At 43.8% G+C, this 24,823-nt stretch overlaps 1 protein-coding gene across 1 annotated transcript; it reads left to right on the forward strand.

Annotated features, from left to right (window-relative positions):
* The first annotated feature begins 6,992 nt into the window (after positions 1-6,992).
* On the forward strand, positions 6,993-21,545 carry PARP11 (poly(ADP-ribose) polymerase family member 11). The gene is made up of 8 exons (XM_049822207.1): positions 6,993-7,074; positions 10,725-10,853; positions 10,952-11,072; positions 12,327-12,402; positions 13,981-14,053; positions 14,141-14,271; positions 18,689-18,840; positions 19,298-21,545. Exons 1-8 carry the CDS (start codon positions 7,039-7,041, stop codon positions 19,609-19,611), a joined length of 1,032 nt encoding a protein of 343 aa, XP_049678164.1. The 5' UTR covers positions 6,993-7,038; the 3' UTR covers positions 19,612-21,545.
* Positions 21,546-24,823: the final 3,278 nt, after the last annotated feature.

A 24,823-nucleotide genomic window follows, 5' to 3' on the forward strand; every position in this document is an offset into this window, starting at 1 on the left:
CAGCTTCATCCTGTAGCTGGCGTGGGGGAAACCTGGAGATGTTTGCCTATGGGCTAGCCATCTGTTGTGCAGTAGATAGTAGACACTAAGAAACAACATGCCATTCCCACCAGGTGATGTTTGCACCAGTGTTTCTTCTATGCAATACCTACTTTCGCCTTTATATAAAAGATTTTTACTAGGATGATATAAAAATAAAGGATTTTTTAAAAGGTGCCTCTTTGAGCTCATTTCTCTCCTAACCCCAACTACCACCAAAAAAAAAATTTCCAAAAGGTGACACAGAGATCTATTCCAACTCCAGTGCAGTTGAAGTCCAGAGCTCTTGAAGCTCTTGCATCTCTGAAAAGATCCCTCCCCCGTCCTCTCTCATCCTCCTTCAAAACAATACTCTAATAAAACAGAAATAGGTGTGAAAGATCCCCAAAGAACAGCAAATTGGTTTTGAGAGCCTGGTAATACAGGAAAGAGTTTGCAAGTGTCCCAGAGAATACAGAATAGTCGAAGAGAAGAGTAGAGAGCTTGAAAGACATCCAGAGGACACTGAGAAGTCTCAGAGAAACTGTGAAAATTGATTAAACACTGAGATAGAAAAAGATCACAGAAGTGCCCTCCAAATGCTGGGAAAGTTGAAGATGGTTTGAAAGATCCCCAGATGAAACAGTGGAGCCAAGCAGAAGCCAACAAAGCAACAGAGAGTCTGAAAGAGATTCAGAGAACATAAAGTAGCCTCAAAGAAGAGAAGAAAGCCTGTAAGTGCCCAAGGAAAAAAAATGTAGCAGTGTCAAAGAGGCCAAGGAACAAACAGACAAGGCAAAGGACTCCCCAGGGAATACCGAAGAGGCTCAGCAATAACAAGAAAGTATCAGAGATATTAAAGGAGTTCCAGAGTACCCAGTAGTACCAAGGGTGTCCTCAGAGAAGACCAAAAAAAAAAAAAAAAAGGCAGAAAGCTTGAAAGTGCCCCAAAGACTAGCACCAAAGAAGAGATGAGCCAAAATCTGTAGAAGATTTGGAGAACACAGAGTAGCCTCAAAGAGGCAAAGAAACTAGTAGAAAGCCTGAAAGAACCATGGTGAGCACACCAGAGACCTTGACAATAACAGGAAAGTAGCAGAGGTTCTGAAAGACCCCTAGGACAGTATGCCTGCAGCTGCTAAGGAAGGAGAGAGGCTGAAAGAGCAACAGAAAATAGCCTTGGAAAAGGGAAGAAACAAGCAAGGAGGCTGAAAAAGTCCCAGGAGAAAGAGTAGCTGCTGAGATGTCACAAACCCTGAAGAGAGACTGAAACAGCCCCAGAAAACCCAGTTTAACTTCAGAAAAGTGGGGGGGTGGAAATACAGCAGAAAGCCTGAAAGTGCTCCAAAGTCACCTCAGTGAGAGGAAGGAACAGACTGAAAAGCCTGCAAGGCAGCCATAGCAGCTTTGGAGATGCTAGGGAAGAAGTGGAGAGGTTGAGAGAGTCCCAGAGAACAAAGCAGCTTTGAAGAGCCTGAGAGACTAAAGAGAGCCAGAAAGAACTTCAGGAAGACAGAGTAGTCTCAGAGAAGGTAAAAAAATAGCATAAAGCCTGCAAATGTAAAGGATAACAAAGACTAGCCTCAGAAAGGTAGAAAAAATTAGGCAAGAAAGAGACCCAGAGAGCATACAGTAGCTTGGAGAGGTGAAAAAATACAGAAGGACTGAAAGAATGCTGAGGGAGGAAAGAGTAGCCTCACAAAGACCAAGAAAGAAGCAGAGGAGTCCAAGGAGAACACTCAGTACCACTGGAGGGACATGAAAGTAGGAAGCAGACTAGAAGAACCCCCACTGCATGCAGAGTATGCTTAGGGCAGGCAAGAAACAAGCACGTAGCCTCAAACAGCATCTGAAAGTATGCAGGGTAGCTCTCTGAGAGAGACAAACAGGAGTTTGAGGTGGGTTGAGAGGAGTGCAGAAGGAACCTGTGGCACGGCATGACCATGTCTCTTGACCTGCGGTCTTTTTTAAAAAAGGCACTAAACAGTATTGGCCCCAGTATCAGTCCCCAAGAAATGCAAATAGTAAACTTGCTGCCAGTTAGTTTGAACAGCTGATCACAACCCCTTAAGCCCGCTAGTCCAGCCAGTTACGCGCCCACCTTGCCTTCCACTTTTCCAGACCGTACCTCAACCGTTTGGCTACAGGGTTACTATGGGAAACTGTGGCAAAGAGACCACAGTCCAGGTGAACAACACTCGCTGCTCTCCGTGCATTCAACTGAATACTTGGCACACTGCGGAAAGCTATCAGGTTGGTTGGGCATAATTTGCCCGTGGTAAATCTGTGCTGTCTTTTCCCAGTCAGTTTCTTGTCCTTCGTACAACTGGAAGTAGTTTTTGTGAGGATTTGCTCCGTGATCTTCCCAGGGCCGGGGATTAGGCTGACAAGCCTGTAGTTGTCCGGGGGCTCTTTCCTGCCTTTTGGGAGAGATTGCCGGGGAGAAGATGTGCTATATGCCTCCCTAAATCATCAGGAACCTCCCCTGCTCACTACAACCTCTCAAAGAGGAAAGCAGCTTTGCAGTGACTTTGGTCAGCTCCCTCAGCACCGTTGGCCACATCTCAGGTGGAGCCGTGGACTTGCGTGTGTCCAGCTTGCCTTTTGGTCCCCAACGTAGTCTCCACACCACTGCCAGGTTTTGACACTAAGCTCGGGGACCTAAGGCCTCAGAGCAGACCTTACACAAGTAAATGCCGAGGCAGGGAAGGCACCCTGTGTGTCCTTTGTCACCAGGTCCCCCGACCCATTTGGCAGAGGGCCCGCTTTTCCTGAGGCTCCCTTCTACTGCCAATGTATTCACAGAAGTCCTTCGTGTTGCTTTCCACGTTCCTCACTAGTTTCAACTCCAGCTGAGGTTTGGGCTTTCCAGATTCCATCTCACCACGCTCAGGTAATGGCTCCATTCCTCCAGAGCGGCCCGGCCCCACTTCTGCCTTCGGTGCGCTTCCTTTGCGCTGTCAACCTCGGTCAGGAGTTCTCTGTTCATCCGTGCTGGCCTTCTGCCGGGCCTGCTAGACTTGCCACACATCAGAGGGACCCTTCTCGTGCTTTGAGGACGTTGCGTTTGAAGACTGACCAGCTCTGCTGGACTCCCTTGCCCTCCAGGGCGACTCCCATGGGATACTGCCTACCAGAGTCCCTCAACAAGCCAAAGCCTTCTTTCCTCAAGTCCAGGGCTGTAGTCTTGCACATGCCTCACTCATGGCTGAGCGGACCTTGGGCCTACACCGCAGCCTTGTCGGCAGCCCTGCCTCTGTGTCAGAGAGCAGTGAGGGCTAGCTGCTCCACCACGGAAGACTGGTCGGGAGCGCAACGCAATAACAAGGCAGGCGCAAGCAGTGGCCTCACCACGAAGGAGCCACGATGCAGAATGGCAAGTCCAGGTCAGGATGAGGGCCAAAGACAGCGCGTCACGTGCAGCCCAGCGGCCCCCCAGCAAGTCCGTAGTGACGAGGCAGATCCAAGGTCAGCCAGAAAGCCGAACCAGTGGCTCTGGGTCAAGGTCCAGACTGTGCAGGTACAAGGTCAGCCATAGACAGGACTGCTGCACAGCTGCAATGTAAAACACAGCAGGAGCCAGCGGCAAGGCCTCTGCTTAAAAACAGTTCCCAAGGGAAAGGAGGGACAGGCCCTTGCTCCTAGCTTTCTTCCCAAGAGCTCTTACCAGCAAAGGAGCTGGACTTGGACTCAGCCACCTAAACTCTAACTTAGCCAACTAAACTCCTAGAAGAGGGATGCACTCCGGGCCCTGACACGCTGACCCCGTCTCCTTCTTCTCCTGACTGGGCTCTCTGGATGGACCATGACCCAGTTCATTACCTTGCCTTGCCCGGCAAAGTCAGTTGACCCTGTCGTCAGCACACCTCCTCTGCCCTCCCTATTCAGTGGGAGGGCTGTGGGAGTGCGCCCTGGCCACCGAGGGCATTACCTGTGCTGTGGCCAAGCCCAGCTCCTGCTGTGCCCCCTTGCAGCTCGCCAACAAAAGCCTGCGCACCCATTTCACCCGGCCCTTCCTTCCCGCGCCCTGTGCCTCCCCTTCTCTTCGGGCTTTGGTCACCATCCCCTGGAGAACCTAGGCTCAAGCCCTCCTAGCTAGGCTGGAAAGCCTCTTGCAAAACCTCCTCTTGCCCCAGCCCCGTGTGGCACCCTGTGTCTCCCCAGCACTCCCCATTCCTCAAAGAGGGCGTCCGTGGGCATAAAAGCCAAAGCTCTGTCTGCAACACCGGCTGGGCGGTTGGGTGTTAACCCGCAGGTTGGGTGCCCTCCTACCCAAGTCCCTCCTCTCCACTGGCAGGACCCCTGGAGTGTCCCCCAGGACCGGGGCTCCAGCGCCCTGCAGCCGCTCTTGGTTTGTTAAGGTCTCCCGTGACAGTATCACTGGTGGGCACATGGATGAGCAGGCCAGTGGTAACAGGCCAAAGTCCAGACCTGCCTCCGTGCTCTCTGCAACGGCCCCAGTCCAACCTCCCTGCAAGCAACAGAGCACGTGAGGCAGCAAGTAAGGTCAGTAGCTGGGTGACTCCGCACGCTGTAGAAGTCTCCAACCACTGTCACACACCAATTCCTCTCGGCACTGGTTCAGGTGTGGTTCAGATTCACCTGGCTATGATGCGTCCCTTGACAATTCATAGCACCAGTGTTGCCCTGGGACAAAGAGTGGGGTGATGCAGTGAGTGGATTAGACCAGGTGCTGGGATGCACGTATGTGCAGATACTTGAGTACAGGAACATGCTGTAGCTCTGTGGAAGCCTGACTGCACATACAGCAGAGAGGCTCTTGAGTTTTTCTTTTCTCACTTTGTGGCAGTTTGACCCCCGCCTGCAGCTAAGCACCACACAGTATCTCACTCACCCCCCCTCCCCAGCCTCCAACCCCAGCAAGATGGGGAGAGCAAAAGCGAGAATACTCATGGGTTGAGATAAAGATAGTTTAGTAAGTGAAGGAAAGAGGAATGGGGGGAAAAAGTGATGCAAAGGCAATCACTCACCACCTCCCACAAGCAGACCGATGCCAAGCCAGTCTGAGCAATGGCTGCCTTCCCCAAATCCTTCTCCTCTCCATTTTTACTGATGAGCATGATGTTGTATGGCATACAGTATCCCCTTGGTCAGTTTGGGTCAGCTGTCCTTGTGTCCCCTCCAAATTCTTGTGTAACCCCAACCTACTTGCTGGGGGTTGCCAAGTGGGAAAAGAGAAACTCTTGATGCTGTGCAAGCATTGCTCATCAATAGCCAAAACACAGGTGTGTTATCAAGGCTGTTTTAGTCACAAATCCAAACCACAGCACCATACAATGCTGCTACAACGAAAATTAACTCCATCCCAGCCAGACCCAGTACACTCTTACACATCACCTGGGGGCTGGTGGAAAGAGACACCACAAGGTTACACAGAGTGTTGTGGGATGTAATTTCATCTCTTCTTCTTATGGATGACTATCCTCTCCAGACTTTCCAGACAGCCACAGGTTCCCAACCTCACAGTTTGTAGTGTAGGACTTTCTCTGATCATCTCAATCTTGCTCACTATGTTCCCCAGACACGGAAAAAACTACTGGCAGTTGCTTCTCCTGTCCAGTGTAACTGGCCACAGAAGTATTCCACAAATGCTTTTCTCTCCTCAGAGATAATCTTGGCCTGGCACAGGGAGCAAAGATGGAGAGGCTGCACAGAGAAGCTATTCCCTACATGAGTGTTATTCATGGCTGGAAAAAGATGCCCCTACTTCTGGAAAACTCCTTTATTCCAGAAGCATCATGTTCGTGCCAGTGAAATACCCTCAGTGATCCACCACAAGCTGCTTAACCTTTTAACTCAGAAAAATAACCTCTTCTAACTCTGTATTGAGAGGCAAGGTCAGCACAGCCAGAATCTGGATACATATCCTGCCTGACACTCCCTCAGAACTTGAGAAACTCCTCTTTTTCCAGTCCACCTGTGTTGTTTTTGGCATGCTGCTCAACGAAAACCCTTCACAGCAGGATGTGCTGTGACAGCTTTGCACAGCTTTATGAGGACTGCCCGTCGTTTGAAGTCACCAGCCCTCTGGCTGACTGCAGACTGCTTTAGCAGGCATCACGGCCTGCTTTTCCGCTCATCCCGGAGCCCCAGCACCAAAAGGCCGGGATGAGCTGTGCTCGTGGCCGCGGCCTCTCTGACCGAGCGGCCCCTGGAGCTGCTGCCGCTGCTGTTTCTCGGTCTGGGTTGCAGCATAAAGCGGCCCACGGACCCCCAGGCCCCGCTGACGGACACCAGCGACAGGCCTCTTTGCCTTAATCACACCTCAGGCACGGTGGGAACTGTTACTTCAGCTGCCCTGCCTGGCGCTAACGCGGTATCAGTTCTTTAAAACGCTACCTACACGGAATTAAATGCATATACAGGCTCAGGCATCCGCGTATTTAACAGGAAAATTACGGGCTGTAAAAATTCCCTGCCCAAGCAGAGGCCCGTCGCCGTGCAGGCGCACAGCCAACGATCAGGAGGACACAGCGCCGAAGCTGCGGGGGGTGAGGGGGGCACCGGGCAGCGCGGGGTGCTGCTCCACAGCCCCTCACCGCCAAAACGCCGGGGGCACCGCGAAGGCCCCCACAGCCCGCGCGGCTGGCAGCAGGAACCGCCGCCGGGCAGGCCGACAGACGCCCGCCGACGGGGGGGGGGGGGGGGGGGCGGGAGGGTCACGGCTCCACCCCGGGCGAGCGGTGAGAGGAGAGGAGCGAGGGACTCTCCCTCCTCAGCGGCACAACAAGGACTCAACCCCACCTCCCCGGCCCCGCCTCCCGCCTGCCCGGCCCCGCCTCCCCGCTTCACATTTGTACTACCAGGCCTCGCCCCTCTGCGTGGTGAGCCTATCGGACGCGACCTGTAGCCGCTGTCGCCCCGCCCCCTTCTGCTGCCACCGTTAACGGAAGCGCCCGCCGGCCGAGCGGTGACGCGCCCCTCCCACACGCACTGCCTACCCCCCACCTCCCTCCCGCCCCCGCCCCCCCCCCCCCCCCCCGCCCCTCTCCGGGCGGTATGTGGGGAGCAGGCCCGGGGTGGGCGGCCGATGCGGTGAGTGGGGGCGGGCGGGGGCCGACGGCCGCTCCTTTCGTCTTTTTCCTCCTCGGCCCGTCTGCGTACTCGGCTGGCCCCGCGGGCCGCTGTCCCGCCCCGCCGGGCTGAGGGAAGGGGCGGGGGGGGGGGGGGCGTAGGCCACCATCTTCGGGGCGGGCTGCGGCAACCCAGCCGGCCGGGCGCTTGGCCTGGACCGCCCCGCTGTCGGGTGGGTGGGGGGGGGGTCGGCCACGGGTGGGGGGGGGTGACTGCGGCGGCGGTCCCCTGCGGCACAGAGGGGGTAAGTGGCGACGCAGCTGCGGGGGGGGGTGTGGGGGGGTGTCTCGTTCCCCGTTGCGCCCCGTACCGGTGCCAGTGCCGGCCTTCCTCCTCGCCTTCCCTCCCCGGCCCTGCGCCCTTGCCGCAGCTCAGGCGCCCTGCTCTCTGAGGAGGGGCCGGAGAGACCCCTGGCACGGCCGGTGTTGCCAGCGGGGAGCCGGGCAAAGGTGCCGTCTGTAGGTAAAAGAGTCTTCGGCAGTAAAGCCCAGCCTGCCCGGTGGGAGCGGGCAGCACGAAAACGCAGCCCGAATCGCCTGTCGGGATGCTTCTGTATTTTTATTTTTTTTTTACCATGGGGGCGGCGAGGCCCTGGCACAGGTTGCCCAGAGAAGCTGTGGCTGCCCCATCCCTGGCGGTGTTCAAGGCCGGGTTGGATGGGGCTTGGAGCAACCTGGTCTAGTGGAAGGTGTCCGGGGGGGGCTTGGAAGTAGGTAATCCTTAAGGCCCCTTCCGACCCAAACCGTTCTGTGATTCTACATGCTGCAAAGCGTGTTTATCGTTCAAACTTAAAAGTACTTCTGGAAAAATGAGGCAATGCATTCCCAGTAGTAGTAAAGCCATTCAGTCGCAGCACAACACACAACGAGCATTCGTTCTGTTTAGGAGGAAGTTTTTGCTGCCAGAGTAATTGTGTTTAATTTGAGCTGTTCTGGTAACCCCTGTACCAGTAGAAACAGTGCTAATAATGGGAGTTGAGAGGCTGCCTGTTAGCAACAGCATTGCTAATAAAATTCCCATTGCTACATCCTTGATAGTTGACATCCTATGATCCAGAAAAAACCCACTGAGATTTTTCTGCTCACTCTGCATGCGTTCAGAGTTTTTGGACAAAAAGCTACCTGCTCCTTATAAAAGGTGTCAGTTTGATTTTGAATTCATCAGTAAGTTGAGCAATTTCCTTCAAGCATTTTGGATTTGTATCACTTTTGAGAACAGCTCTCTTGTTTTTATGGCTTTCTGTGTTTCATGCCTTTGGGTTGTTATTCCATACTTCTAGGTATCCTGGAATCTACCTGCCTTCCCTAGACTTTGTGGCTAGAGTAATACATGTGGATTGAATGTAACATTTTTGAAAGCTATGAGAGTAACTGTCTCCTTAGTAAATGGTTTATTCTGGAGGCTGTGTTGCCCCCAGAGGAGTGTAAGCGTGTTGACGGGGGCATGGATGAGCATGCCTCCTCTGTAACTTGTTCAAACAGCAATACTGACTTGATCGGTCAGATTCAAGGCCCTAAACTAACGTTGCAATGGAGCTGAGGTCTGGCTGTGTTAGTGGGAATGTGAGAAGACTAAACGTTACCAAAAAAAGCCTGAATTGCTTTCTGCTTAGCTTTAAAAAAGTGTAGATTACCTCTGCCTCCTCTCTGTAGGAGGGGACATGGCCAAATACTCATCTGAGAGGAAGAATCAAGTTGAAGGTGAAACATCATCAAAAGATATTGGCCACTTGTGCTTTAACACCAGGCGAGTGTAGGCTCTGTGACTTTGCATTGCTGTGAGGAATAGAAGAGATGTTGGCAGATACCCTCTGAAATAGAGAACAATTTTCTTACCTGTTTCAAAATATTTTTCCATGTAGCTGATGTACCTTTAGTGTAGTTCTGCTTGAACTTGAGTCAGCTATCCATGTGTGGAGCCTTGTGTAAGCTTCCGTTTGTACTAAAGTAGGTTTGCCCTCCAATTCTGCAATTTAGAGATGTTGTGGAGGCCCACTTCCGATTCCCCTGTTTTCTAAGCACCTAGATTTTTGTAGCCCCATGGAGCTTTTGATGATTAGAATACAGTCTCTAGCTAGCACCATAAAGAGGTTCCTGGGATTGTTTTTCAAACAACCACAGATGGCTAGCTTGGGAAAAATAAGGGGGAAGGGTAGTGCTGGAAGAAGTGCCTTCTGCTCTCAACTCCTGTCCCATTAGCACTGGCCACCTGGTGCCTAGTTCTGGTCTCCAGTTTTTGCATTCTTCAGGTCTCTCCTTTTTTTCTGGGTTGAAGTGTCCAGGAAACAACTGAAGCATCCAGGATATTAACTGGACATTGTTTGATTTACTTGTGCTGGAGGGTGTTGTTCCATTTCTTGGAAGCAAAAGTTAAGTTGAGGAAATTGTTGGGAAGAGTGCCAGTCTTGGTTAAGCAGTTAGAGTGGATGAATTGCTGACCTTTTCTGGGAGTAGGGCAAGCTTCTTTCTCTGAAAGATTCCCCCCAACCTACTTAGAATTTTTGCTTGAGGAGGGGGGTGGCAGACAGAGTTGACGTGTTAGGAGATGGGTGCAAGTAGAGTCAGGTACTTTCAGAGTTTTCAGGATTTTACTGATGTATGAAGAAGGAGCTGTAATCTGGCAGGGACTGTGCTTCCAAAGGTATTCTGGCATAGCTCTTGGTAGGCTTGAACTTGTCTAGCTGCTTTTCAAACTTCCAGAAATTTGCAGCATCCACAGCATACCAGGAAAAGGAATTCCATAGATTGCCATCTGTTTTATGAAGAATTTTCTCTTTCACTTGTTTTGAACTTGACAGGTGCAGCCTTTGATAGGTGTCTCCTCCTTACGTTGGAAGAAAATGTGATTCGTTATTCCCTTTTCGGTTTTGTCATGATTTTGTAGACCTCTGCTATATCCTTTCCTCAATCCTTTTTCTTCCATCCTGCAAAATCCCAACTGTGGTAGTCATTGCTGGTGTAGAAGCCACTCTGGCTTTTGGTGCAAACCTTCTCTCTAATTACAAGTACAGAGTACCAGTCATTTTACTGTATCATTTTTAAATGGGTGCATTAGGGGGGAAACAAACCTTCATGCAGTGTTGAGGAATAACGTGGACTTGCACAGTTAAATAATTACATTCTTTGTCTTAGTTTTTAAGTTTTTTTTCTGATAACTTCTGATATCCAGTCTGATTTGTTAACTGCTGGTGAGTACCTAGTAGATGTTTTCATCAAGCTATCAGGTGTAACCCCAACACTTCATTCCTGAGTGGTATGTAACTCAGAGCCTGTTGTATATATGAATGGCCTTGCTCATGTGACCATCAGTATGAAATTTAGCACCTCTCTGATCTGATAAAACCTATAGCTCTTGCCTTTACTGGCACACTTACAGACATTTGAGAGAGTTTTGAAAATGTTTAACTAAGTTAAAGGATAATACTGGATAAGTAGCAAATTGAGAATTTTTCTCTGAAAAAGAGAAAACAAATCTGCCGTTTGCCTGCCAAGGTTTTTTTTTTTTTAAGTATTGCAAATTCACTTTATTTTGCTTTTTTATGAATTTCTCAAATAATGCATTTTTGCAAATAGTATCAAAACTTTTTTTGTGTATGTGTGTGAATGTTTCAGGAAATGCTTCAAAGAACATCAGAAGATTTTTTTCCAAAGATGGAAAGTTCAGTTGAAGAGATGGATACCTCTGATACCCAGTGGGGCTGGTTTTATTTGGCTGAGTGTGGTAAATGGCATATGTTTCAGGTAAATACCTATGAGGTTATATTAGCTATGATGGATTCCATACATCAAACTACCTATTGCTGAATTTGTCTAAATGTGCTTTTTCATTTATTTTGAAGACCGATTCAAACAGTCATTGCTCTGTTAGCAGTGAAGATATTGAAAGGAGTTTCCGAACAAACCCACATGGTTCTGTTTCTTTTACTACTGCCAAATTTAACTACACGCTAGACTTTGCAGGTATGTATTGTTTCATAGAGTAAATTTAAATAATAGAAGGTGTCAGATACACTGGTTCATTTGTTCATTCAGCAAATTATTGTCCTCGTATCTAGTGCAAAAACTTGTGATTGGAAATATCATCTTCACTGGAAAGTACGCAGGAGTTCTTAGAAGCAGCTGCCCTCTTACATTTTCTAGTGTAGTTTATTAATAAAAGTAGCATGTCTTGTTTAGTAGCACTCCATCACATAACTGCCACTTACCTCAGCTGTAGGTGGTAAGTAGCATACATTTATGGGACCGTGAAGTTTGAACCTTTTTTCTTTAACATGCAACTCATGTAAGCTTGAAAAAACTCTTCCATTCAGAGTCTGTATAAGAAACATTGATATGAAAGAAGTTTTCTGCAAAATACTGGCATCAAAGTGATTTAATAATTCAGCAGGTAGTTGAAGCCAATTCTGTTCTCAGAATAAAAGGAGAGAGGCAAAAGGATTTTTCTAGTAGATTGTAAAGATCTCATTTATGCTATGCTTGTAAATTGCAGAATATTACAGGATTCCCATCTATGTAGCTAATTATAAATCTGTCCTTTGTTCGAAGGTGTGTTCTAATGATTTCCTTTTTTTTTTAAGCTTTTCTATCCGTACTTGGTTTATTTTCTGATTAAATTACAAAACAGCTATATGCTTAAATAGAAGCCTTCTCCAAATGAAAGAAAATAATAGTATTTCAAATACAGAAAGTGGGGACTGGGTAAAACAGCGATGTACTGGGAGTAAAGTAGTATGTAACAATACAAGGAGTTTTATGTTTGCTTGTGTTGAAATGTCTGTTTAAAAAAACCCTTTGTTTTGCATCTAGAATAAAAACACTAAATGCAAATGCTAAAGAACGATTTTTATGTTACTGTTTGTAGGTCATGATGCCTTAAGGACAGTAGTAATGTGCTTTGTCATCCTGGTTGTATTAAAGTCAGTGGAAGTTTTGCCAGTGATTTAGTGGGACTGAATGTTAGATGGATATTTTAAAAATAAACATTTTGTTTGTGCAATATTTGCTCATTTTGTCAACTCTTATAAATTACAATGATTCTGAGGCCAGTATTTCGAAACATTTATTGAAAATGCTGATTTGTTAATTGTTGAAATAGGAATTCCTGTCAAGCAACTTTGGGTGTAGTAATGTTATTTTAAAAAACGACACTTAAATGTTTCATATGCTATAGATGAATTCCAGAAATTTTCATCCTAACTCTTGTTTTATGCACAGTGATGAAACAAACCAACCTAACTACCCTTAAGCAACGTCCAATAAAGAGAGCTCCCTTTTCTATCAGTGCTTTCAGGTAAGGAAATAAAAAGAAGACTCCTCATTTTTATTTTATTGCTCATTCTTCTAAGTAAAAGGAAACAAAAATATGTTTTATATTTATTGTTTATATTTATTTGCTTTTTGCCTCAAACAATTTGAGAGGTGAACCAAGGCGGGAGAGCTAGTCAAGTGAAGAAGGAAGACATTTCAGAGAAGAGTGACAAATGAATTTTTAGTTTGTTTTTTTTTAATCTTTTTTTCTGAGAAAGTAAGGAATGTGTAGTGGGAGAGGCAAGGCATACTGAATACTGATATCCTTTGGCAAGGTTCTTAAAGCTGTGCCTGACTTTAGCAATTGGAGTCCCTTGCTGTAAATACCTGTTGAATCAGACTTTCTGGAGAAAGCAGCAACAAAAAATGGAGTAGTTTGTTCCATCGTAATAATGACTTCATAAATTATTTAGAAGTATTATTGTAACAGCAAAAAATATTTGAGTTATATTTTCTCGCCTGTATATTTTAATTGTTTACTCTAAAATGATTTGAAATTACAAGAAATTGCATCATAGCAACCAGATTGTTTTATGAGTCTAATTGCTTTAGATTGGAAGTTTCTTACCATTTGATCAGTCATGAGATGTAAAGCTGTACTGATGTAAATCTGATACTCACTAAACAATGAAATGATCTATGCAGTGATACTACCACAGGTATAATTGACTGTATGGGATATGTGGGGGTTTTCCCCAAATAGTTTCTTAGAAATAATTTTAGTTCTAAATTGTAGCCTGGTTATACTTTCAAAAAGAAATCTGACATTTTTAATAAGAAATGTAGTAGCCATCTTTTTTATGTGGACATTCAAGAAGGCCTGGGTTGTGGGGGTTTTTTTGAAGAGTCAACTCTTTTTTAGTAGATATTCACTGAAGAGTGCGTGCAATAATGTGGCAATTCACTTCTGTTTTTTTGTTTCTTGAATAATTGCATTCAGTACTCTTCTGCCATGTGATGACACCATTCTTTACTTTCAGGAGATTGCTTCTTTTAGTCCTGGTTTTAAGGCTTAAAAGCTGATATGTATGTGGTGTATATGCTTAAAACACTTTTTTTTGAGGGTTCGGTTTTGTTTTTTTTAAAAACAAATTCAACTATAATTTTCAAGTGTGTATTTCTAACATGATGCTTTTAAATACTTCAGATGAGGGCTCAGTTTCCAGAGGCTTAGGCTAGTTGTAACTCCTGATAGTTTGGAATGTTCAGGCTGTATCTACACTCTCACGTTTCTAAATTGGTGTTGCTTTCTTGATGTTGCGGACCTTTCTGACCATCTCTTCTGATTTATCTACCTATCTTTTGTTGCGTAGATGGTGTATTAAAACTGTTCATTACCATGGTCTATTTATAGTAAGCTAAGCCAGAACTCGAATACAAAATAAGACCTCTTGCCTTTGACCTTACCTGCTGACAGCAGCCTTTGTTTGAATTAAAACTCTAAGTAGTTTTGTATAAGTTGGGGGTTTCTGCATACCATGTTGTTTGGAGCAGGAGTTTGACAGGAAGAAAATGCCTCATGTCTTTGATGTGATGTGTTTTTACCTTTTTTTGTTTCAAGTTTCATCTGTGAAAATGAGGCTATCCCTATGCCTTCACACTGGGAGAATGTAAATACTGAGGAGCCATACCAGGTAAGAGTTGGTATGCAAGTTGGTCAAAAACATGTGATAATGAAATAATGCATTGAATTGAAATCGTACTAACCTCTTTTTTTCCAGCTTATTCCATTGCAAAAGAAAACAAATGAATATAATGAAGTTTCTAGTCTCTTTGGAAAAACAATGGATAGCCACCGAATTAAAAGAATTAAGAGAATACAAAATCTAGACTTGTGGGAGTTTTTTTGCAGGTGAGATTATTTCTAAAACCAACAGTCTTAGGATTGTTAACGGAGCAAATCTTGAAGGCATGCTGCAGAAATATGTTTAATTGCTTTTATTATTAATGAAAATGTGTTACTCTTTATCTTTTTAAAACTTTGTCATTCCTCTGCATTCAAAATTCCATTTTCGAAACTCTGTAGCTTCTACAGGTGCAGAAATGTAATACTTGTAGATATGCATTAGATGTAGCACAGATAAGACTGATGCATTAAAGATATTCAGGATGTCCATGTGGTAGATGCCCATGATGCTTATAAGTAAGAAGAACAAAAATAAGCTTTTTGTAAAACAATTCCTTGACAGGCTTGTATTATTTTAATTTTTAGAGAACAAAGCAAATTAATATTTGTGGCTTGTTTAACGTCTCAATTTTTTGAAACCTAAGACAGAATTAACTGTCCAATTAACACATATTCAGGTAATTTCTTTAAGTGTAATGTGCTACAAAAGCTTTTTGTAAGTTCTCTTCTTTTCCTTCTTCATATTGTGCTGGCCTGGGAGAAGTAGGAAGTGCTAAGTTCTGTTTCCATTTATTTCATAGTATCAGTCTTAAGCAGTTGTATTTGACAAATGTTGTTTGTGTACCCTCTAAGAAGGAGTACATATCAGAATCAGTTTTGAAGAGGTACTACACTATTAAAATGAACTGAACTAAGTTATATAGTGAGGAAATAACTAAGCAGATGTATATTAACAATTTGTATAACTTATATGATTTTTTGAAAGATATGTAATTTATTGTTAATTTAAAGCTGTATCATGAATATACATAAGGAAATGAATTTAAGTTCTTGGTTAAGAGAGTTAGTCTTCTCTTAATTGCAAATTTATTTGGTTATTAAGGCTTATTTGCTTGGCCTTGTGTTTCAACATCTACCTTTCTACAGATAAGTTTCTGTAGAGGTGTATTTATACCATCGTAATACCAGTCTTAGTTTCTGAGAATAGGAGTAGCAAGCAGACTTCAAAGTAAATATCCTTTGAGTCTCCGGTGTGTAGATGGCAGAGGGGGGCAGGGGAAGACCTTTTTTGCTTAGCTTAGGAACTGATGTCATTTGGAGAGTGTACTAGTTTTCTTGACTGGTCAGTGAGTAGAATTCATGGTTTAAGAACTCTGAATCTATGGATGCTGTGCTAGAATATTCTCAAGGTACAAAACTAAGAATGGGAATTAGAATTTCATGCGTCAGGAGTATTACAGTATTGCCATATAACTACAAACCAAGGTACTTTTTAGTACCTGTACAGTATAAAAGTATATGGAGAAAAGTAATTTCAGTTTTAAAACTTCTTTCCTGTATCAAAAAAATGCAATTTACGATGAAAATTGCTGGAATAAGTGTATGCAATTGAGGCTTAGCTGCTTTTCTGCTGAGGGTAAAATACAGCCTTGGAGTAAATGGGCTTACACTGGTGAAGAAATTATTGCCCAGTAGTATATTGCAAAGAAGGTATTCCAGCATTTCAAATTCACTAAAAGCTCTTTTGGTGTCCCACGTGGGAAAGTGAAAGTAACAGGTGTATTTTAGTCTGGCATATTTTGGTTCGTGCATCTCAGTCTGATGCTGTAGAGAAGTACGGCAAGTAGAAAACTGTGTTTTATCAGTGCGATTGCTGACCATCTTTAGAAACAGCTTGCGTGCTTACGTATGTACAAAGAGCATGTCTCCAGGTATTTAGTTTTGCTTTAGGTTTCTCCTTTATTGAGCAAACTGGCTGTATGAGAGCCTTCTGCGTGGTGGATCAGCTTCGTTTTGTTTTACTGGATTAGCTTGTTACTGCTGGTGGAAAGTGCTACAGTGATGGTTTTTAGAATAGTTGGACTCCTTGATTTCTGTTCCAAATCAACAAAAAATCCCGCTGTGGCATTTCTGCGTTCTGCAGAACCACCTTCGCAGTGTGCTCAGTATAGTCCACTACTTAGGAGGAACAATTGCTACTTAAACTTTTGTGGTTTTGAGAAAGTGTTTTGTTTGTTCGATAAGGTCAGTGATTAAATTTGAGCACTGCTTGAATGATTATATGTGTCATTGTAGTGGTCAAAACATGTTTGCCTGTTATAATAGTTCCTATACTAATGACTATTTTAAATTGTTTTTATGAAATGAACTGATCAGAGATAGTGAAGGACTGTTAGAGAACATTTTTGGACAATTGATTATTCACCTTTTCTATAAATTTGTTTTGTTCCCCTGTTTCAGGAGAAGTTACTCTAGGCTACCTTTATACATTGTCAGAGATCAGCAGCCAACAATGGAGGGCTGCTGATAGAAAAGTTTCAAAAGTGCAGCATTACTAACCCTTAGCTCAGAGGTGTTGCCTCACACAGGTAGTTTTCTCAAGAGGCAGGGAATCTTGGCTCCTGGGTTTTGTTGAATCGCTAATAGAGTGGAACTCGAGTGCCTGGAACCTCTGTCTCTCTGACACAGAATGTCACAAATGAGATTATTAGTGAAACCTTCCAGATGCCCTTGAGATTCTACTGACATTCTTCTGATTTGGAAAGCAGTTGTAGGGGAAAAAAAAGACCAAAAAAAATTAAGTTGCCAAGACATAGGTATTTTAGTTTGCACTAACTGGAGGAGGAAAAAAAAAAAAGCTGAATAACAAAACAGAATAAACATATCCTTCAAGCTACGTACTGCAAGATTTTAACTTGTGAAATGTACTTACTTATAAATAATGCATAATTGCAATGTAATGCTATTAATATGATAAAGGATCCTTGCTGCCTGTCTCTTTCCCTGGACCTGGTTGATAGTACTTCCTTGGATGACATCTCAACCGTAGGCCCTGAGAACGCTTCCCCAATTCAAGTGTGCACTCCAGTTAGAAGCAGATTGCTTAATTTGAGAAACCTAAGTATGTGCCTGATAAACCTAAGTATGTAGCACAGTGCCCCATGCACTGTGGCTTTTGTAGAAGGAAAATTCAGGTAAATAGACAAGAACAAAGCTGTGATGCACTCTGACTTGTTTTTGTCTGGACAGTCAAGGGATCATAACTAGGAACAGCTCAGTGATTCAGACATAGCTCCAGAGTCAGCTTCTTCATAAAGCTTAGGAAACCTCAGCTGACAGAAAGTCACTTAAAAAAGATTGATGGAAAATGTATCTCTTCTTTAATTGAAGGTGTGCTATGGCCTTCTGCCCATGAGAATATAATATATGTTCACCTGTAGTATAAGGTCATCTTTTTCTTTTTTTTTTTTTTTTTTTTTTTTTTCAAAATTCTAGACCGATGTAACCCTTTCAATGCACAACTTATCTCTTTTTGGCAGTATGTGAACCATAAATTCAGAAAACCATTGTGAAATTATCATGTTAAATTAATTTTACCTAAAAAATTAGGTAACTTTATTTTTAGTATTTTTGCTGGTTTACCTGGGTAATTATACTTTATAATCCACTAACTTTGTTATCCCTCCCACCATGTGTCATTGTTTAATCCCAGCCAGCAATTAAGCACTATGCAGCCACTCACTCAGTCCCCAACCACCCAGTGGGATGGGGGAGAGAACCAGAAGGAAAAAGGTAAAACTTGTGGGTTGAGATAAGAACAGTTTAATAGAACAGAAAGGAAGGAACTAATAATGATAATAACAACAGTAATAAAATGACAATAGTAATAATAAAGGGATTGGAATATACAAAACAAGTGATATGCAAATGCAATTGCTCACCACTCGCTGACCAGTTAGTTCCTGAGCAGCGATCCGCCCACCCCCGGCCAACTCCCCCCAGTTTATATACTGGGCATGACATCCCGTGGTATGGAATACCCCCTTTGGCCAGTTTGGGTCAGCTGCCCTGGCTGTGTCCCCTCCCAATTTCTTGTACCCCTCCAGCCTTCTTGCTGGCTGGGCATCAGAAGCTGAAAAATCCTTGACTTAGTCTAAACAGTACTTAGCAACAACTGAGAACATCAGTGTGTTATTGACATTCTTCTCATACTGAATCCAAGACATAGCACTATATCAGCTACTAGAAAGAAAATTAACTCTATGCCAGCTGAAACTAGGACACCATGCTATGTAAGGAGGCGGAAGGAACAAAATGGGAGAAAAATGCCTTTCTTTTAAAAATATATCTGCAGAAGATGACCACACTGAAACTATGAACAATGTTGATAAAATTGGTATAAAAAACCTTTTTTCTTAATCTTGGATTACTTCTGAAAATAGTCCACAGCATCCAGAAGTATGTGATTTCTAAACACATACCTTAAGAATTCTGATCTGTTTAAAAACTAGGATCATCTAGACACTTGTGAAAGTGGAATTTATGGAGTATTTTAGCTCTTTCCCCTCTGCAGAGTTTTCAGAGTAGCAACTTAATTTGATTGTACAGATGTTTGTAATGCTCTATTATGTGTTCTCTGTAGGAAAAAAGCTCAACTAAAGAAGAAAAGAGGTGTCCCAACTATTAATGAGCAGATGTTATTTCACGGCACCAGTAATGAATTTGTAGAAGCAATATGTATTCATAACTTTGACTGGAGAATAAATGGGATGCATGCTGCTGTATATGGAAAAGGTAAATATTTTTGTCACATGCAACAGTTTGGAAATCTTAACAGTCCAACATTGTTAAGTGTTCCCTGTAGTATGTTCTTCGTGATGTACTCCCTGTGTTTATCCAAGAGCTGTTTAATATACCTCTGCTTTGACATCAAGTGTAGTTAAGACTTAAAGTTAGGATGCAGTAAGAAATGTAATTGTCACAACTAGCTGGTAGGACCAGGGAACATGGGGAAGGGATGCCCAACAAAGCAGTGTTGATCACAAGACAATCTCCCTACTAAAATGTCCCTATTAAAATATTTGGTCATGTTGCTATAATCTTAACGATTTAGAAAAAAAAAAAAAAAAAGATTTGGATTGCTAATGAACATAAAAGAACAGACATCTTTCATCATCCTGATACCTATATACATGTTCTAGTAGTTAAGTAGTTGTGATAAGAATGTTACCAGATTTTTTTTATTTGAAAGGGACCTATTTCGCAAGAGATGCATCATATTCCAGTCGTTTCTGCAAAGAGGACATGAAGCATGGAGATACCTTTCAAATTCATGGTGTGAATCTGCAGCCTCATCTGCATAGACCAGATAAAGTCATGTTTCTTGCTCGTGTATTAACTGGTGACTATATCAATGGTGATTCAAAATACATGAGGCCTCCTTCAAAAGATGGAAGTTTTGTGAACTTGTATGACAGCTGCGTGGATAACACCTGGAACCCAAAGATCTTTGTTATCTTTGATGCCAACCAAATCTACCCTGAATACTTAATAGAATTTTGTTAAGTTTGAAAAGAGCTGAACTGAGTATTGTTGTTTGTGTCTTTTTTTATACTTTTGTTCCTTTTGTAAAGACAACAATATAAAAACATGAAGTGTGAAAGGAGAGAGGTGAAAGAAAAGCTAGCATATGTTTATGGAGGAGGGAAGCTATTAAACAGTTAAGAGAGATGGTCAAACTGTTTTTAAAAATCTGTAAACTTTACTAATGCATTTTTCAAATGTAGAGACTATTACAAATTTGAAATTGCTTAGTAAGCCTGAAATACGTTGGGCATTGGTAAGTTTTCAAAAGCAAGATTTATGTTCTGATTTTTTTAATATATTACAAGTATTTATTCATGTGGTAGAAATATGGCTGTAATATAGTATGTATATGATGAAACTAATCTTTTATAAAGATTGTCTGTAGAACATAAAAATAGCGAAAACAACAGCAACAAAAAACCCCAGGGGACTTAGCTACAGATATGTGTATGTCTGTGTTCTGTAGTACATGTTGCTTGTGTTTGAAGGTCTCTTAGTTTGGATTCTAAACCTACCAAAAAAAATATCTGTCTGGAGAAGAGTGATGAAGGAGCTGTGAAGTTCACCGAAGCCGTTAGGTTTAACTTCAGGTACATTTTACTGTAAGCTTCAACTATATACTTGCAAAGCTTTAATCATATATTTGCAAGATTACAAAACCCTTGCACTAGGATCTGAACTTCAGTTTTGATGGAAATGATGCCCATGAGCTCTTGTGGTTGTTAATTGTTTGGTAGCTAACTGTTGAGCTCAGTGTTGGGATGTCAGCAGTTCTTCTGAGTTCTCTTGTTACAGTATGCGTGTGCATGCACTTACATTCATGCAGCTGTGTTGCTGATTCTTGCCTGGTCAGGGTTTAAGAAGCACTCGTTGCTTGTGTACTTGCTGTTACAAAAGACAATGTTTAGATTAGCTGTACTGGAAATAATCCAGTTAAACTAACAATGAAAATTTCAAAAGATGCCATCCTTTAATTTTTAAACACCTTAATTAGAAAGCTTTCAATAACACTTGTGTAGGTCAGGTCTTCATAACTGGTATACTTGTAAAGTTAAAGAGTATTTTTCACATGTAGATAGAGCGAGAGACAGTATTTGGGTAAAGAACGAACTCGCGTACCTAAATACATGAAGAGCCTGAAGAAGGGGCTGTTACAGTGAAATGCACTGAAATGTTAAACAATTTGCTATGAAATTGTGTCCCAAGTGTTTTTTGTTGTTAAAGGACCTAAGGAGCACTAAGAGACAAGGTCCAAGTGGAAGCCTTTCCAGTTGTCTTTGTAGGCTATGACCAGTAACAATTCCCTAGAGAAATAGTATATAATTATGGCAGATATAGAATGGATCTGTATTGGTCTGTCATGGAATTGCTAGTGGACTTTTTGGGTCAAAGGCTATGTTTAAAATCTGTTGTATTTAAAGGGCATGACCAAGTTCGCTCAAAATCATATTAAACCTATGGAACTGGAAACAGAATATCACTACATATCTGGCATCGTAACTGAGGATGCAAACATCTCCTCCTTAGTGCTGTTATCTTTGCCTGTCAGTGGATCTTGCACAAGTTGGGTGTCTCTTTGTATTTATAATTTCATGGCAGCTTTTCCTTTTGCTTCTGTTCCTGAACCATTTAGGGCTAAGATGCATTTTCCTTTATTTTAGAGCAACAGGAAGTATGCTCTGTGATCCCAGTTAGGAACTCTGGGTTCTACTGTTGTAGGCGTGATTTGTGTTTGATTCACTACTATGCTAGCTGTGCAAAAGGCACATTGTTCCCCACATTGTACAGAATATTTAATAGCAAATCATCAGCAGGGAATTTGTGTATTACTGAGTCCTTTTTATTCTTATACTGTATTCTACAGAACATACATTTTATGAAACTAACAAATACATGTGCTGTTGTTCCTTTGATTTGGTCTCTTATTTCTTCTGAGGTCTGAACTGACCCTTTTAGTTAAGAAAACTAGTCAAGTTTCTTTTTTAGTGTCTCATGGACACAAAATGCCATCATCTATTCTGATCTTCGTTACTTTTCCAATTGTTTGTGTGGTGGTGTCTTGTTTACTATTTAACTCACTTAAATTGAATGGCAGAATCTTAATCTTACCAAATCACTGCACAATTGTAGTTTCAGCTCTTCTTTTAATGTACTGTTCTGCTTTCTGGTGTCCATTTTTGTGTTGATGAATCTTGATACTGAAGGTATCTGTAAAATAGCCATCCTTTTGCTGGCAGGTGGGGAGAGAGATTGTTATTGCAGGCAAAGTCGAGAACTCTACAAGTAGCCAATACAAGAAATAGCCGGACTTAATAAAAGGAACAGTGAGAGAGGAAGGGAGGAAAATAATTTCTTGGACTATGGAGTGTTAAAGAAATGAAAAAGGGTTTGGTCGGGTTCTGGGGAAGGATACCTGCAGTTTTCTGTTACTATTTCATGTAGTGAGACTTCATGCTCCATTTTCTTTTTAGACCTGTGCAAGAGCATATCATTCTCGCGTGTCTTGACCTGAGGTAAAGCTTTCTCACTAAATTATTCTTGTGGCAGAATGTTTTCACATGGGCACAACACTTCAGTATGAGCTGATCTTATTTCTATACCATACTGGCCTCCTGTGCCAGCTTTGCTTTTTAGAATGCGTGTGTACTCAATTATTGCTGAACAGATCATGCTTCATCCAAAGCAGTTTGGGAGAGTGTCTCTCTTCATTCCAGTTCATTTACAAGGGCAGTTTGTACAAACTTTTAAGTTAAAATCTGCAGAAACAAAAGGATACAGCTTTATTTTTTAATAGATGTCCCAGTACCCTCACATCCAGGCTAGATGTGAGACACATAATGTTCCAGCTGGAGTTAGTGACTTAAATTCCAGGAGTACATTGGATGCCAGTTCAGCTGGTGGTTTGAGGACAACTGATCCTTTTTAAACTGTTATCAGCACACAAGCTCATAGCAGGAATGCTAGTGAGTTAGTGCGGTCTACATAGGTGGAGATTACTTTCAGGAAGAAGACTCATCAGTAATTGATGTGCTTCTCAGTGGCCTATACAGACTGTACATCTGATGAGCATGTCAGCCTTGAAATTCCTTTGACCTGTATGTCCATCCATGTTGTAACTATGATTATTATCAGGCACTGTCCAAAACAGCAGACTGCCAGAACAGTATAGGTCTGCTCCAGTATAGCCATCTACCCTTTACAAGTCACCAAAAAATTGTGCGGATTGACAGCTGGAATACTTTGTAATGTGTTTGCTTCTCTCATGCTTCTTTTGCTTTTCTCTGCTGACACAACCCTGCAGTTAGCGAGGGAGTTTAGAGGCATAATCTCTGAGCAGCCAAAATAACAATGTGGTTGCTTGGCTGTATTTTGTTTAATGGTTTTGGTTTTGTTTAATGGAACAGAATCCGCTCACATTGCTGATGAATTCACTGACTTGATTTCTGCCATTTACAGAGTAGAAAAGCCTATGTCAGCAAGCTGTACTAGAGGTTGAGTGTTTTGTTGTTTGGTTGTTGGGTTTTTTCTAAAAACATATATTGCATAGCAAATGCTCTGGGGACCCTGGCCCAGACCCTAGGCCCCCCGGGTCACCAGCTAGTCCAGCTTAAAGTTTGCTGGTGAATAGGCGTGCGCACCCCAGGCCCGCCGGAACTGGGGAAGACACAGAGCGTCCCCCCGCAGCCGGCACCAGGCACCCGGGCAGCTGGTTTGGGGAACTGACGCCGTTCCCGGCCCCAGTGGCTGGAGGTTCGAGACCCCCACTGGCTCCAGGAGCTGACACGGAGACCCCGCTCGCTCCAGGCGCTGGCACCACAAGCCAGGGGTGCCCACCCCCCCGGTCTGACCCCAGCAGCTGGCACCAAATTCCCCTCGTGCCCACGCAGGTCTCACCGGGAGCGGGCACCCAGTCCTCCCAGCACACGTTCACAGGGGACAGAGAGCGAGCATCCGCAGAGAGACGCTGCAGGAGAGGTTTAATAGGAAGGTACAAGACGCTTGGGCGGACTGCGTCCGTCAGGCACGGGGCTCGGCCAGACAAGCGTGCTGACCGGCCCCGTGCTCCAGCCAGCCGCCCCTCTTACGCCCCTTTCTGCCTCCCCGCTCTGTTCCCCCTGCTGCCCCTTCCCCTGCGCGTCCCCCGCCGCGTGGGTCTCTACAGCTCCGTCCATTCCCGCACTCCTCCTGGGCCGGGGTCCCCCGGTATGCAGTATTATCAGTTGCAAAGTCCAGGCTGGTCTTCCTGGAAGTGGTACCTGTGGTTTTTTGATCGCCCGTCGGTCAGTGTGCCTGCTGAGGTTTGTTTCTTGCCGTAGTCTCCACGTCTGTTCTGTCAGGTCTGTGTCTCAGCGTGTTTTGTTCGTGGTTTCCCCCTTTCCCCCTTAGTTTCCCAACGGACAGGTCCCCAGTCAGGTAACCTCGCTGGAATAAACTTTCTCACACTCTCACGTGCCCTTACCAGTTGATGTGACTGACCCGGCTTGGTTCTCGTCACTCCCTCCCTTATCATGTCGGTCAGGTTTGTGTCCTCCTATGTTCTTGCTCACGGCTTCCTCCTCTTCTTACTACTGTCCCGGTTGCACTGGAAAAGGTCCTTGACCAGATACCCTTAAGGGAGTGACACTCTCCTTCCACACACCCATACAGATACTTGTGCCACATAACATGTCCTACTGTTCTGGTCCCGCATTTGTCCTAACTTGGGGATTTAGTTGGAGAGGTCATATTTCATTCCTATGGTAATGAATGCACGTAGTAGGATTGTTTGCATGGAGTTTTCATCCTGAGGCCTGGACAAGAGACAGCCAAGGTGCACACAAAGACTGGAAGCCTGCAAGTTCTTTTGAGTGGATCTTCTAATTTTAAAGGGCCCATTGAATGTAGAGAAGTAGGAGAGTATTTGGTGTATAGTAGAATAAGTAAGAAAAAAATTGCAATGTAGTGAAGAGAGGGTGTACAATATGGGAAAAGGATTAAAAAAAAAACCCCTGCCTATTCAGACATTGATCAGTTCTGTCTCCCCATAAAAATGAGTTTCTCTTCCTTGTGTGCTTTGAGCTATTATGAGTTTGATACTGCTGTCACGTTAAGGATTGCCATCCAGCTGGTCCTGGCTGTTTGCATGCCTATTTGCAGACATTTAAAGATAATTTACAGCTACTACTTTTAGAGTCTTTTGCAAAAGACGTTG

This window comes from Accipiter gentilis, chromosome 18, assembly GCF_929443795.1.
Source record: "Accipiter gentilis chromosome 18, bAccGen1.1, whole genome shotgun sequence".
NCBI classification, from domain to species: domain Eukaryota; kingdom Metazoa; phylum Chordata; class Aves; order Accipitriformes; family Accipitridae; genus Astur; species Astur gentilis.

Excerpts from the sequence above, each read along its gene's own strand:
- PARP11 (XM_049822207.1), top strand. The coding sequence starts at position 7,039 with ATGTGGGGAGCAGGCCCGGGGTGGGCGGCCGATGCG. Across the intron at positions 14,054-14,140 it reads ATACTGAGGAGCCATACCAG|CTTATTCCATTGCAAAAGAA; the intron begins GTAAGAGTTGGT and ends CTTTTTTTCCAG. Across the intron at positions 18,841-19,297 it reads TGCTGCTGTATATGGAAAAG|GGACCTATTTCGCAAGAGAT; the intron begins GTAAATATTTTT and ends TTTATTTGAAAG.